Here is a 15,169-nt window from a genome sequence, read left to right on the forward strand (position 1 = left end):
CCTCCCTCCCTCCCTCCCTCCCTCCCTCCCTTCCTCCCTTCCTTCCTGGGGGAGTCAGGAAGGCAAAGCAATTGGGGTTAAGGGACTTGCCCAAGATCACACAGCTAATAAGTGTGTCAGTGTCTGAGGCGGGATTTGAACTCGGGTCCTCCTGACTCCAGGGCCAGTGCTCCATTCACTGCCCCAAACACTTATTTCTAATGCAGTGGTACCTATGTGAATGTGTGTGTGTGTGTGTGTGTGTAGATAGAAAGAAGGATGTGTGTGTGTCTATTTTATCTAAATCCTGGGTGGGAACAGTCCCTCACTCTTGGGTTGCCTCTCCCCACTTACCGTCTGGCATCTACGATTACCTTCTTTCTGCTCTCCTGCGGGCTTGAGACTCTGTTTCTCTTCCCCTTACTTGCTGCCCAGGCTTTTAATCACACCTCTCTCCCCTGCACAGACCCTGGTGAGTGGAGGCACCATTTTAGCCACTGTGCCTTTGGTGGTAGATGCTGACAAGCTGCCCATCAATCGTCTTGCTGCCACGGGCAAGACCCCCAGCTCCCAGAGCAAAGGGGAGAAGAGAACAGCTCACAATGCTATTGAGAAGCGTTATCGATCTTCTATCAATGACAAGATTGTGGAACTCAAAGACTTGGTGGTGGGGACTGAGGCCAAGGTATGGGACAGAGAAGCATAGGGGAGGGACAAAGGGGGGCCAGAAATCAGAGAGGTGGAAAGGGGGACACTCTCAGAAATCCAAGGGAAGATGAAAGAGAACAGCCAAGAGCCAGGATGGAGGAAGTATCATAGACCCAGAGCTGGAAACCATCTGGTGCGATCCCCAAAGAGAAGACCAGAGCAATGAGAGATGAGAGCCTAGCTTTCCTCACATAAGTACCCAGAGGGCTGGACTCCTCTAGCAGTCTGGTGAAATCTATGGAACCTTCTTAGAGTCATATTTCTAAGTGCATAAAGTATGTAGGAGTACAAAGGAAACCAGTTATACTGAGGTACAGTTATCAAAGTATTTAAAAGAAAAAAAAAAGCCAAGTTTGTGGACCCCAGGTTAGCAACCCCTGAGCTAAATATACAATGCTCGGCATCTTCCCTGTCATCCTCCCTCCACCTGAGGGACAAATCTGGGACTTAACATCCAGAACCAGCTCCGGGAATCCTTTTTAGTGAAGGATGCTGGGGTGGGGGTGGGGGTAAGATTGGCCAGGCCCCAGAATGACAAGGGCCTCAATCATTCCATCCCAGCTGAACAAATCAGCCATTCTGAGGAAGGCCATCGACTACATCCGATTTCTGCAGCAGACCAATCAGAAGTTAAAGCAAGAGAACTTGTCTCTCAGGATGGCTTTGCAGAAGAACAGTGAGTCTTTACTAAGGGTTCCCCATGCCCAGTCTTCAGCCAGTGGGACGTGGGGGCAGTGTCAAGGGTAGAAAACCAAGTTGGCTTATGGTCTCAACTGGGCAATCTGTGCTTATCCCTTCCTTACAAATGCATCGTCAGCCAAGGGAGGGGCTGAAGAAGTCCAGGGCCCAAAGAGTCCAGCAGCCTTGCTACTGCTGCCATTTCCAAGGGGCTCCTTCCCATCTCCTGCCTTTGGTGCAAGTCCCATAACCAGCTAAGAGTTGGAGGAGGGGGAGATCCCCTGATTGAGTCAAATCAAGCCCCTAATATGTACCAAGCATTATACCAAGTGCTATGGATACGAATATGAACAAAAAAGATAGTTCCTCCCTTAAAGGAGCTTAACATTCTCATTGGGAAAGACAACACAAAAGAGAGCTGGGAGTAGGGGTGGGGGTGGATAGAGAAGGGATATGGTGGCAAAGTCTGAAGAGTCAGGATGAAAGCCAAGAGAGGAATGAAGGATGATTGTCCCCAGGCCCTTCCTCAAAATGGAGCTTCTAGAAGGAACTTGCCAGTGGGAGAGGGGGGACCATGGGGATATTCCAGGGTAAGAAGTCAGCTGAAGCACGATGGAGAAGGAAGGTTGGCTGGCCCGGGGCTTTTCTTGTGCCCAAGTATGAACAATGGACCCTTCCCTAACTTTGATCTCTCTGTCCTGTACCAAATCCCAGAATCCCTGAAAGACCTGGTGTCATCCTCATGCGGTAGTGGGAACATGGACATACCAATGGAAATCATCAAGCCAGAGATGGCGGATGCGCTGACCCCGCCGCCCTCCGATGCTGGCTCCCCCTCCCACAGCAGCCCCCTGTCCTTGGGTAGTGGTGGCAGCGGCAACAGCAGTGACTCGGAGCCTGACAGCCCGATGTTTGAGGACCCCAAGGTGCCTGACTGGGGGCTTCTCTGGGGAACTTCTTCCTTGTCCAGCTCCATCACCTTCCACATGGCGTCTCTCTTCTGTCTCACTTAGAGATGTCAGAGCACCTTTGGGTCTCTGATGGAGGCACGGAAGTTTGCTTTGTAGGAGGTCAGGTTGTGCACAGATTACTTCCCTGATGAAGGTTGAGTGTTCTCTGTGGAATGAGTGTGGGAATGGATGGCCTTTACCCTCCTCGCTAGCTCTAACAGTCTATCAGGAGTGGGGAACCTGTGGCCTCAAAGCCACATGTGGCCTTCTAGGTCCCCAAGTGTGACCCTTTGATTGAATCCAGACTTCACAGAACAAATCCTTTTGTTCTTTCTCTGGAGGTAGATGACAGTTTTCATCATAAATCCTTCAGAATTGTCTTGTTGGCTAAGAATAGTTAGGTCATTCACAGTTCATCATTGCACAGTGTTTCTGTTACTGTGTACAATATTCTCCTGGTTCTGCTCACTTCACCTTGCATCAGTTCATGTAAGTTTTTCTGAAATCATCCTGCTCATCATTTCTTTTTTTTTTTTTTGGCCTTTTGGAGGGCAATTGGGGTTAAGTAACTTGCCCAAGGTCACATGGCGCGCGCGTGTGTGTGTGTGTGTGTGTGTGTGTGTGAAGTGTCTGAGGCCGGAACTCGGGTCCTCCCGACTCCGGGGCTGGCGCTTTACTCACTGCGCCACTGAGCCACCCCTCATCATTCCTTATAGCATAATAGTTATCAGTCACAAATGCCACAGCTTTTTCAGTCATTTCCCAATTGATGGGCATCCCCTTGATTTCCAATTCTTTGCTATTGCTGAAAGAGCTGCTATAAATATTTTTGTGCAAATAGGCCCTTTTCCTTTTTATTTTTAAATCTTTTTGGAATACAGACCTAGCAGTGGCATTGCTCATTCAAAGGGTATACACAGTTTTTTTAGCTCTTTGGGCATAATTCCAGATTGCTCTCCAGAATGGTTGGATTAGTTCACAACTCCAGCAACAATGCATTAGTGTCCGGAGCCCTCATTTTACAGATGAGAATGAGTTCTGTAAAGTTGAATTCCATGTGAAGTCACAGCTTTTTATTTGTCCTAAAACTTCCTCCTTTCACCTCTGAGGGCTTCCTATTCCTAGTGTTTGGAATTGAGTGACCGTATCCAGGTTCTCCTTTCTTACCCAGTTTGCACATTTTTAGATTTCAGCTATAAAACCCCCTCTGATGCTTTTATCTTTTAAATACTAGGTTCAGTGTTGGAAGGGACCTTTGAGACTATTCACCCAACCCCATTTTATAGAGTCAGAGATTGAGGCACCAAATTGGAAAACTTTTCCCAAAGGTCACGAGGGAGGATCTAGGGCTCCTAACTCCCACTCCTGTCGATCTTTTCAGTTTGTTTGAGCATCTCTCTTTTAGCAACTCCCCCCTAGGCCTAAGTAAATCCAGCTCCTGGGCCTGGGGTACATGACCAAGGGCTGATTCCGCAGCCCATGTTCTTTCTTCCGTCATTGTCCCTTGTCTCCTAGCCATCAGTTTAGAACTGTGATAAGAAAAATATTTCTTCTAGAAAGAAATATTGAGAAGGGTTAGAGGTCTAGTCCAACACCTTCAATTTATTTTAAAAATTTAATTAAGGAAAATCCTGGTAAAGTTTATCTTTTTTTTTTCCTCCTTTCCATTGGGAGGAAAAACAGAAAATCAAAACTCTTGCTACAAGTGTTCGGGGTTAAGCAAAATGAACTCCTGCATTGGCCATGGCCAAAAATATGTCACTGTTTCCTTTTGCATATTTAGTTCATTGTTTCTTTCATCCCAAGTTCTGTGGAATGAATGCTGGTCATTGCATTAATCAGAATTCTTAAGTCTTTCAAGCTGACTCCCTCATTTTACAGAGGAGAAGCCTGAAATCTAGAGATTCCAGAAAACTCATTTGGTGTAGGTTACCCAGGAAGTATTGGTAGACCTGGAATTTCCATAACTTCTCCCCAACATTCATTCCTGAACATTGCCTAGCAGTCCTCTCTCAGCCAGAAAGAGGCTGGGGCTTCATCAGGGATTTCCTTGTGTTCCAGGTGAAACAGGAACAGCTCCCCTCCCCCAGCAGCCTGGGCATGCTGGACCGATCACGGTTGGCCCTGTGTGCCTTTGTCTTCCTCTGCCTTTCCTTCAACCCATTGGCCTCCCTGCTGGGCAGGAGCAGTGGTCAGAGCCAGGCAGATTCCACCACCGTGTACCACTCTCCTGGACGCAACGTGCTAGGCACCGAGGGCAAAGGTGAGGATTGGCGAACATGCAGAGAGATGCTGAGTGTGTGGGTCACTCGGGTGCGGGGGGGGTCAGGAGGGACCTAGCCCTGGCTGGTGTCTGGAGGAGAGGGTTGGCGTTGCAGGTGCCAGCCAAAGAAAGCCACGTCACTTACCGAAGCTTAGACCTGTTTCTCAGGACAGCTGGGGAGCAGGATAGGTTTAATTCAGTTCAGCAGACGCTGGTGGGCAGACAGAGTTCTTGCCCTCATGGGGCTTGTATTCTTGTAAGGGCACACCAAGTACAGACATAAGTATCATCTGCGAGTGAATAAAAGTGGAGCAGACTGCAGGAGTGGCCACTAGCACTCATCCAGCCCTTTCAGGTTTACAGAGTGTTACTCTGTGTCACCTCATTTGATCCTCAAGACAACCTTAGGAGGTGCCAGCCGTTGTTACCCCATTTTACAGATGAGGAAACAGAGGCCCAAAGAGGCTAAGTAAGTTGTCCAAGGCCACACGTAGTCATCATCTGACCTCAAGGTTAGGTGGTGCCAACGTGAGCAGAGCCCTGAATGCCAAACAGAAATGGACTCATTAGGTAATTTTTTGAACAGAGAGGGGATGGTTTGGAGTGGAGTAGAGGCAGGAAACGGGGTTATAGCAGTGCTCTGGACACAAGGCCTATGCTAGGACAGGGACATTGGGAATAGAGAAAGGGGTGACTGAGAGGACTCTTCTGGATGTGGCCATGACAGGAAGAGGTGAGCAGAAAGGGGCAGGCCAGACATAGAGCCTGAGGTTCCAAACATGAGAGCCTGAGTGAGTGATAGTGTCACAAGGAGAGAGATAATGAAGTATGAATTGTGGAAGGGGGACCAGTCCTGTGCACTTGGCTAGCTTCACATCCTCTTTGGCTTCAGGGGGTTTGCTGGGGAGGGGCTTTTCCTGTGGAGCCAATGACCTAGACACGGGAAGGCCGCCCCCAGAAATGAGATCCCAAACACAGGGCCAACTTGACCTAGGTAGAGTAGTATGATTTCAGGGAGCTGGAAAGGCCTTTCCCATCCTCCATATTCACTTAGAGATAGAACCTTTCACCCCACACTCAGAGATGAATATTAAAATGCCCATTTCTCTGAGAGAGGGCCTGTGATGTTTTAAATCCACACTGAACTAGAAACTCCTGATAGCAGATTCTTTATTGAGAACACAGTTTTGTGGGGGCAGGGAAGCGTGGAGGAGACGAGAACTAGGAAGTTGGGTGGACTAGGACCCAGGCCCCCAACCTTGTCCCATCTTCTCCCCTCACCAGGTGGTCCCAGCTGGTCTCAGTGGCTGCTGCCCACTTTGTTTTTCTGGATGCTTAATCTCTTGGTGGTCCTGGCGGCCTTCATCCGCCTCTTCATCTATGGCGAGCCCATCACCAGGCCCCACTCAGGACCCTCGGTCTTGTTCTGGAGACACCGCAAGCAGGCAGATTTGGATCTGGCCCGGGTGAGAGGGTGGGCCTGGGGAGGTGGGGAAGCATCAGCCGGGGAGGCTGGAGAGTGACTGGAGGTCAAGGTCAACCTTGGTTGACATTCTACCAACCCTTAGCCTCCAGTCTGGGGGGTGTAGGTGGCGGTCAGCCGAGGTTGGGAGAATGATCATCCATGTCCTTAAACTGCCTTTTACAAATCTTGCTTCTTGACCTCTGAGCATTTGATGGTTTGGTGACCACTTGCTTCTAAGTATTCTCTTCTCCCTTGGTTTTCTTGGTGTTACTTTCTCTAAGTCCTTTCTCTGCCTATGGGACCTGTCTTTGTCAGGCTCCTCATTGTTCTGCCAATCAGCAAGCATTTATTAAGCACTTACTACGAGTTAGAAATCATGCTCAATGCTGGAGGTCCAAAGAAATAAAACGGGTGGCTAGGTGAGCCCTGGAGTCAGGAGGACCTGAGTTCAAATCCAGCCTCAGACACTTAACATGCAAAAAAAAAAAAAAAAACTAGCCTTGTGACTTTGGGCAAGTCACTTACCCCAACTGCCCTGCTCCCCCCCCCTCCAAAAAAAAAGAAATAAAACAAACAAACCATGGTCCCTGCCCTGGGCAGCTCTCGTTCTAATAGGGAACATTCTAACAGCACGTTAACCACTAGGCACATACTCGATATACAGTTAGTTATCCCTTCCACATTGTGGGGGTTAGGGGCGTGGTGCCCCCGGGATCCGGAGAATCCGAGTAAAATTTCTGTCTCTCCTTTTCGTACCAGGGAAGAAATCTGAATTTATTCTTTCATGTGGTGTTTATGGTACCTTATGGTAAAATTTGGGTTGATATTATATAACACTATATATTTATTTTATTCATTTATAGTTTTCTAAGCTCTTTCTGTGTGGTCTGCAGCTTCTGTCCAACTCCCCCAAATTTCCCATTTGATTTCTTGTGCCAGCCTGTGATATACTGAAACCACAGTAGGGAAAGTCGAGCTGTGGAAGGGAGATGGAGGGAGGAGATGGGGGCAGCGTGGCAAGGACCCTCAGCAGGAGGTAAAACTGGAGCTGAGGCTGGACACGGAGTATCACGTGTAAGGAACCACCAGCAAAGCCAGTGTCGCTACTGTATAGATGGAAATAAAGAAATTCTAAAAAGAGTAGATGGGGCTTTAAATGCTGAAAAGAGTATGGGGTAGTGGGGAGCCATGGTAGTTTAATGAGCAGGAGTCAGAATGGCCAGACTTGGACTTTAGGTGAATGACCTTGGCAGCTGAGTGGAGGACAGTTTGAAGGGGGCAGAGACATGAAGGAAGGGGGTGAGAGGTGATGAGGCCCTTTACCAGAGGGTAGCTGTGAGAATGGAGAGAAGGGAGCCGGGCAGGAAGGATGATGTCAAAAGCTGGCAAGCCTCAGTGCCTGAGAGGGTGGCAGTGCCCTCAGCAGTAATAGGAAAGCTGGGAAGAGGGAGGCACCGGGACGACATGATGAGTTCTGGTTTGGACATGTTGGGTTTAAGAAGCTGAGATGTCCACAAGGCAGCTGGTGATGTAGGACTTGGGAGTTCAAGGCTGGATCTGGGAATCAGAAGCATAGAGTGGATGGCTAAATTCACGGATGCCGGTGAGATTAGCCAGTGACATGCCAGAGACTTCCTACTTTAGAAATCGTGTTTAAGGGGCGGCCAGGTAGCACAGAGAGTAAGAGCACTGGCCCCAGTGTTGGGATGATCTGGGATCAAATCCAGGCTCAGACACTTAGCACCCACCCAGAAACACCTGGCCGTGTAACCTTGAACAAGTTACTTAACCCCGATTGCTTTAAAAAAAAAAAAAGAAAGAAAGAAAGAAAAAAATTGTGTTTAAAACTGTGAAGCCTGTTCTGAGCCTGGGGGCTGCACAGAAGCAGGAGGGGGCTACATCTGGCCCGTGGGCAGAGTCTGCTGATCTCTGGTACAGACGAAGAAGAGAATTGAGTCCAGGACTGAGACTCGGGGGAAATTCCCAAGTTACATCCTCCATGTTTCTTCCCCAAGTATGGGCATGCCCCAGAACCCTTTCCTCAGTGTTCTCTCTGTCTCCCCTTTCTTCTCTAATCTCCCCCAGATTCAGCTCTGTGAAAATGACTGTCAGATCTGCATAAGCAATTCTCATCCAGACAGCTAGGGTGGCACAGTGAATGAGTGTTGGGTTTGGAGTCAGGAAGACCCGAGATCAAATCCTGTTCTGTGTGACCCTTGCCAGCCTGGGATCTCTGCCTTGGGCTCTAATCTCTCTTTCCCAGTGACCTGCAGGACAGCTTCTTCTGGATGCCCCACAGCCATCCTGATCTCAGCTCATCAGTATCTTTCCTTACAACCTAGGACGTCCTCCATCCTTCCACTTTCTCCTATTTTGCTGACTGGCTGCTTTATCTGAATCTCTTTCTCCTCTCTCCCCCATCCCACATTCCAGGCCCTCATCACCTCTTACCTGCACTTTCATAATGGTGAATCCCTTTGCAGTCTGCAAGGCTGGCAAACATCTGAAGATCAGACTCAGTCTGGTTGCATGTTACTCCCCTGCATCCACTCTCTGACCCTGCCAGGATGCCCTGCTTACCGCTTCCAACAAAAAACCACTTCTATCTCCAGCTTCCATGCTTTTACATATGCTGTATCCCATGCCTAGAATGCCATCCTGATTTTACCTCTGACCTCTTCCAATGCCTAGTTTCCCGCAAGACTCAACTCAAATGCCACCTCTTTGGAGAAGTCTTTCCTTATTTCCCCTGTCCTCTCTTTCCCTAATGTGAACTCCTCCGCCAAATCGCTGTATATATTTGGTATGTAACCTTTTTTTACTTACCTTGAATATTTGGAATATGAGGTCCTTGAAAGCAGGCCTTTCTTTTTTGAGGGGGGAAGGCAGGGCAATTGGGGTTAAGTGACTTGCCCAAGGCCACACAGCTAGTAAGTACTGAGTGTCTGAGGCCGGATTTGAACTCGGATCTTCCTGACTCCACACTGAACCACCTGCAGTTTTTTCTTCATATCCCTAACATGCAGCCCAGTACTTGGCACATATAAAGGCCTTCCTTCAATTAATAATATAATAACTAGCATTTACATAGTTCTTTGCATACTATACCTCTTGTCATATCTTCTCTTTCTCCCCCTCCCTGGATATTTCATTTAATTCTCAAACAACCTTGAGATAGGTGCAGTTATTATCCCCATTTTACAGATGAGGAGAAGAAACGTAGGCTTTGAGGTTAAGTGAGTGTCTTAGGCAGAATTTGAACTCGGGTCTTCCTGACTCCAAGATCTTCCCTCTCTCCACTTTTCCTCCTAGCTACCGTTGACTGATTGACTGCTGCAGGTTGTGTGGGAAAAAGGAAATGGAGGCAGACAGTGGGCTCTTTGTAGCTGGTGTGCTTTGGGGGGAGTAATGCCCGGGAAGAAGCGCCCATCCTGTCTAGAGGACAAGGCCCAGATCTGAGCTCTGAGCATTGATCCCTTTTCTACTTCTTCTCAGGGCGACTTTGCCCAGGCCTCACAGAACCTGTGGCTGGCCCTCCGGGCCCTAGGCCGGCCCCTGCCCACCTCCCATTTAGACCTGACCTGCAGCCTCCTTTGGAATCTCATCCGCCACTTCCTTCAGCGTCTCTGGGTGGGACGTTGGCTGGCTGACCGGGCCGGGGGCCTCCTGCGTGATCGGGAGCTGCAGGCGGATGTCAGAGCCAGCTGCAGGGATGCAGCCCTGGTCTACCACAAGTTACACCAGCTGCATATGACAGGTGGGCCGTCCCCTCCATCCTGTGTGGCACCAGACCCCCTGTCCTGGGGCAGCAGAGTCGGAACAAAGCGGCTGATGGCTCCTTGCCAGCCTTGGCCTCCGGCACCAGCATGTCCCTGGATGCAGGGCTGGGGAGGGGGCCACACCTGGCTCCTGTCCATCTGATTGCCACTGCCCTCTGGCCCAACAGGGAAGTACACCAGCGGCCACTTTGCTGCCATCAACCTGGCACTGAGTGCCCTCAACTTGGCTGAGTGTGCAGGCTCTACCATCTCCGTGGCAACCTTAGCCGAGATCTACGTGGCTGTGGCACTCCGGGTCAAGACGAGTTTTCCACGGGCCCTCCATTTCCTGACGGTAAGGGGTCAGTGCCAGGCCGCAGGGCCTGGCTCCTATTGCCTTCCTCCCCACCTCAGCCGGGCCTGGGGAAGTGGGTTAGGGCTCTCTGAGCCTTGCCTTCCTTAGCTGGACTCGCTCCCTACTGTGGGCCAGGCCTTTACACACCTCTTTTTCAGCTGCTCCTTGCCCAATCAGAAGGGGATTCCTTCGGGGCCAGAACTGGGAGGGGGCCATTGCTAGTGAGGCCCAGGCCAGTGATTCAACCAGCTGCTGTCTCCTCCTCACCCACAGCGCTTCTTCCTGAGTAGCGCCCGCCAGGTGTGCCTGGCCCAGAGTGGCACCATGCCCCCTGCCATGCAGTGGCTTTGCCATCCCGTGGGACATCGCTTCTTTGTGGATGGGGACTGGGCAGTGAGGAACACCCCCAGGGAGAGTCTCTACAGCTCCATAGGGAACCCAGGTGACTCCTCCTCTGCTTCCCTCCTCTCATTTTCCTCCATCTCTCCCTTCTTTCTCCTCCTCTCCTTCCCCTTCTCATTCTTTCCCTCGTGTCATCATCTCTCCCTGTTCCCTTCATCTTTTCCCTTTCCTCTCCTTTTTGTCTATTAACTTATCAGCAAACACAGACATTTCAGTAATATATAATAATACTAGCTAGCATTTACACAGAGCTTTAAAGTTTGCAATATACAAAAAACAAGAAACTGTACTTCTGTTGTGTACTAGTTTTTATTTCTATTTGTTTTTTTGGAGGGCAATTGTGACTTGCCCAAAATCACACCGCTAGTAATTGTGTCAAGTGTCTGAGGCTAGATTTGAACTCGGGTCCTCCTGACTCCAGGGCAGTGCTCTATTCACTGCGCCACCTAGCTGCCCCCTCATCTGCATTTTTAAAAAAATAATATTTATGATGCTCTTTCTGTATCCCTGTCCTTCTTCTCCCTCCCCTCCCTGCCCCAGCTCTCCCTTGTAGCAGTTATGGTTTCTCATCCCCCCTCTGCCAGGGAGGTGGGCATGGGTGTACGCAGGGATAGATGTGGGCAAGGTGACCTCTTTCCCTTTTCTTTCTCCATCACAGAGACCTGGAACCTCCCCACATCCACAAACCTGAGATCCCAGAGTTCAGACATTTTGTAAAGTTACTGTTTTTTTTTACATTATTGTGACTGTCTTTTCTCCTGGTTCTGCTCATTTCACTCTGTATCTGTTCATACAACTCCCTCCTCCCCCAAATTTCTCTGAATCTGTCATATTTGTCTTTTCTGACAAAGAAATAATACTCTATTACATCCACATATCACATTTCCCAGATGATGGACACCATTTTGTTTTTAGCTTTTTGCTACAACAAAGAGGGCTGTGGTGAGTGTTTTTATAGATGAGGTCTTAATGTCTGTGACCTGCTTGGGGATATGTCGACCAGGGGCACCATCGGGTCAAAGGCTACCCACAGCTTAATTCCTTTTTGTGGTATAGTTACAAGTTGTTTTCCAGGATGGCCAGACCAGTTCACAACTCCACCAACAATGCATCAGTGTGCCTGTCTTTCCAAAGCCCCTCCAGCATCTTTCCTCTTTTGTCATCTTTGCCAATCTGATGAATAAGAGGGCCTTCAAAATGCTTTAATTTGTTTAATTTTAATTTAACTTTAAAATTTAATTTTAGATTGGCATTCTGAGGTAGACCCACTGAGTTTCCTTAATTTGCATTTCTTTCTTTAATGATTCTCACCTCTTCCCCCCTTTATTCTTCCTTATCCCTCAATTCCTTCCCCCTTTCTCTTAACTTTATAAAGTTTAACCTTGGCCTTTCCACCCCGCTATCATTCCAAAGTCCAAAGGATGGGGGGTTGGGGGATATCTGAAGCACAGCCCTGCTGCGGTTCCTTCCACCTGTCCTCTGTCAGCATGTATTTACCTCCTTACCCCTACTGTCCTGGAACAGCAGAGTTGTGGAGAGAGTCTCGGTCTCCCATCTCGTCACCTTGTCCTGGGGTGGCTCTTCTAAGCTCTGATGCCTGTGTGGGGTGTGAGGGGGCTCACGCTTCTCTCTCTCTGCAACAGTGGATCCCCTGGCCCAGGTGACCCAGCTGTTTCGGGAGCATCTGTTGGAGAAAGCCCTGGGCTGTGTGGCCCAGCCGGAACAGACCCTGGCTTCGGCTGATGGGGACAGGTGAGGGTACAACCAGAGGCTGCTGGAGCCCCGGCCGGCGTGGCTCCAGCCTCCCCATCCCTTCAGGCTCTATGTGTGTCCAGCTTTGCTGTCCTGGTGCCCTCTGCCAGCCCCGGCCGGCGTGGCTCCAGCCTCCCCATCCCTTCAGGCTCTAAGCGTGTCCAGCTTTGCTGTCCTGGTGCCCTCTGCCAGCCCCGGCCTTTCTCCCTCTTTCTATCTCCATCCCTCTCCAACTCCCCCGATCCCAGGCGGACACAGTTAATGTTCCATTCATCCTGAGGACTCCGCTCGGTCCCTTCTTGGCTTGCCATAGCTTCATTGGATCTCTGCTGTGCAGAAGTGTAACAGCAATAATTACATTTGTGTTTGCTACTTTTCAAAATCTCTTTTGAGTCACCTCCAGGAGGCAGATAGGGCCAGGGTGCTTGTGTCTGCCCGCCAGGTGAGGGAGCCGAGGCAGAGGGGAGGAAGCCCCCCCATGAGTGCCTCACACAGCCCGCTCTGGGCTCCAGGGAGCTCCCTAGCTGGGCATACTGCCCCCGCTGGTGCCCCCCCCCCAAGCTGCACTGCTTCACGTGCCCCCTCCTCTGCCCTGTAGAGAGTTCTCGGATGCCCTTGAGTACCTACAGCTGCTGAACGGCTGGTCAGACGCTGCGGGGGCCCCTGCCCTCAACTTCTCCATCAGCTCGAGCATGACCACCACCACTGGTAAGCCCTTTGCTCCCCTCCTTATGGCTGGGGTGGAGAAGGGGCGCGTGGGTCTTTGGGAACCACATTGTTCTGTGGTTGGTTAGGAAGTTACCTGCACCCAGAGGAAGTCTTCTGCCCCCTCACAAGAACGGCACAAATGTGGTCCATTACTCCATCTTCAGCTGGGAAAAGGAGAGGGAGACACCAAGGACAGTGGGGAACAGTCTCTCTCCTCTTCCCTCCCATAGGCACTGACCTTGTGGCCAAGTGGTGGGCATCCCTCATCACGGTGGTGATTCACTGGCTCCAGCGGGATGATGAGGGGGCAGAGTCTCTCTACCCAATGGTAGAGCACATGCCCAAAGTCCTACAGGCTTCTGAGTGAGTGTCCTAGGCTCAGCCCCTTCCCCTTCCAGACCTTTTATGGGAGAAAGGGCAAAGAGGGTCTGCCCCTGGCTCAGGGGCTTCCACTACCTGCTACACATGAGAAGGCAGTGAAGTTTGCACCTACCCTGTGAAGCCAGACCCAGGCTTGCACAACATTTCTGGGACTCAGGATGGGACAACCTCCCCAAGCCAGACTATAAAGCAGGGTGCCCAGAGCCCCGGGGGGAGATTATCCAGGGGCCTAAGGAATGAAGCGGTGTCCAGAGACTGACAAGGCTAAGCAGGCTCAGGGCACAGCTTCTGTTTGCCCTCCAGGAAGGTCCCCTTGCCCAGACTTTAGTGCACCCCCTTATCCAGGCCATACCCATTGTTCCCTTAAGGGATTCTGCTCCAAGAAGCACCCTAGCTTTGAAATACCTAGTAGTATTAAAGGAGTCCCTGGAAGGGCTGAGCCCACCCGAGTGTGGAGGTTTGGGCTACGAGTGACCTTGCAGGCCCTTCATCCACACACAGGAAACCCCTGCCTCGGGCAGCCCTGCACTCCTTCAAGGCAGCAAGGACACTTCTGGGGAAACAGAAGCAGGAGCTTGGTCAGGCCAGCCTGAGCCAATGCGAGAAGGCCAGCAGCTACCTACGGGACAGCCTGACCTCAGGGCCCTCTGCAGCCACTGCTGGTGCTTCTATTGACAAGGTAAAGATACCCCACCCTCCTCACTGCTAGGGGAGTTACAGGGGGAAGGAGCACAGGCCTGGGAGCCAGGAGATCTGAGATCTAGACCTGCTTCTGAGTGAGGGTCATAGAGTAGCTGGCTCCTACCAGTGCTGGTGTTGTCTGGCTCTCACCTTACCCAGAGGATGGGAGTCAGGGCTGAGAAGCCCCCAGCTACGAGGTCTGGGGCTGGCATTGCCTCCTGGGTCTGACCCAGTAACAGGCTGGTCAGCGGCCAGATCCCGGGTCTGGTCCGCCCTGCCGGGAGCTCGCTCCCAAGGTCCAAAGGACACAGGGCTGCTGGGTCTGGCAGCCTGGAGGATAGTGAGGGCTGCCCCTTGCTGCACTGCAGTCGCATTGCATGTATCTGGTTCAATGCCCCAGCAACGCAGCACAGAGCCCATCCCCTGGCACCGTGGGCACTAGGCCCTGGAGTACAGGGGGAAGGGGAGAGAGAGACAGAGGCGGAAGTGACCCTGGCCCACTCACCTGGACCCCCATCTGCCACGCAGGCCATCCAGCTCCTCCTGTGTGATCTGCTCCTGGTGACGCGCACCAGCCTGTGGCAGCAGCAGGTAGGCGCTGCCCAGCCCCCCAACTGTGGCTACCAGGCCTCGGCCCTGGAGCTCAGAGGCTTCCAGCAGGACCTCAGCAGCCTGCGGCGTCTGGCACAGTCCTTCCGGCCTGCCATGAGAAGGGTGAGTTGCCCCAGACCTCCAGCTCAGCTCTGTGGTGGGCTTCCAAGGACCCTTCCAACCTCAGGGGATTGGGCTGTTTGTCCACAGCTAACTGAAAATGGGTGAACCCGTACTTGCGGTGTCTGTCTGATCAGTCCTGTTTACCTGGCATAGCCAAGTGCTGTGTCAGACAGAGGAGAGAAATCAGAGTTCTTGCCTTTAGGGAAGTCACAGTCTACAATTGAGACCTAGAACTCACAAATGAGAATGACTTAGACAAGTAGCCTGTGATTCAATGACGTTTCATACCGTAGACATTGTGTGGGAGGAGGCCAGTGTGGGAGGAGGCCAGTGTGGGCGGGAGGGTCAGAGGAGGGGGAGGCCAGTGTGGGCGGG

At 51.1% G+C, this 15,169-nt stretch overlaps 1 protein-coding gene across 6 annotated transcripts in view; it reads left to right on the forward strand.

Annotated features, from left to right (window-relative positions):
• The window catches only part of SREBF1 (sterol regulatory element binding transcription factor 1), a 56,453-nt gene that overhangs the window by 38,342 nt on the left and 2,942 nt on the right, over positions 1-15,169 (forward strand). For all 6 annotated transcript variants that reach the window (XM_069087892.1, XM_069087893.1, XM_069087895.1 and 3 more), the window contains exons 5-17: positions 446-664; positions 1,249-1,363; positions 2,080-2,291; positions 4,377-4,578; positions 5,863-6,044; positions 9,539-9,800; positions 9,990-10,156; positions 10,430-10,598; positions 12,202-12,310; positions 12,909-13,018; positions 13,249-13,381; positions 13,901-14,078; positions 14,609-14,794. In XM_069087892.1, coding sequence (XP_068943993.1) covers positions 446-664; positions 1,249-1,363; positions 2,080-2,291; positions 4,377-4,578; positions 5,863-6,044; positions 9,539-9,800; positions 9,990-10,156; positions 10,430-10,598; positions 12,202-12,310; positions 12,909-13,018; positions 13,249-13,381; positions 13,901-14,078; positions 14,609-14,794 — 2,244 coding nt within the window. The remainder of the gene's footprint in view (positions 1-445; positions 665-1,248; positions 1,364-2,079; positions 2,292-4,376; positions 4,579-5,862; positions 6,045-9,538; positions 9,801-9,989; positions 10,157-10,429; positions 10,599-12,201; positions 12,311-12,908; positions 13,019-13,248; positions 13,382-13,900; positions 14,079-14,608; positions 14,795-15,169) is intronic.

Source organism: Petaurus breviceps, unplaced genomic scaffold, assembly GCF_028583685.1.
Source record: "Petaurus breviceps papuanus isolate PSGF00001 unplaced genomic scaffold, PetGlider_PUasm1.0 183, whole genome shotgun sequence".
Taxonomy (NCBI): domain Eukaryota; kingdom Metazoa; phylum Chordata; class Mammalia; order Diprotodontia; family Petauridae; genus Petaurus; species Petaurus breviceps.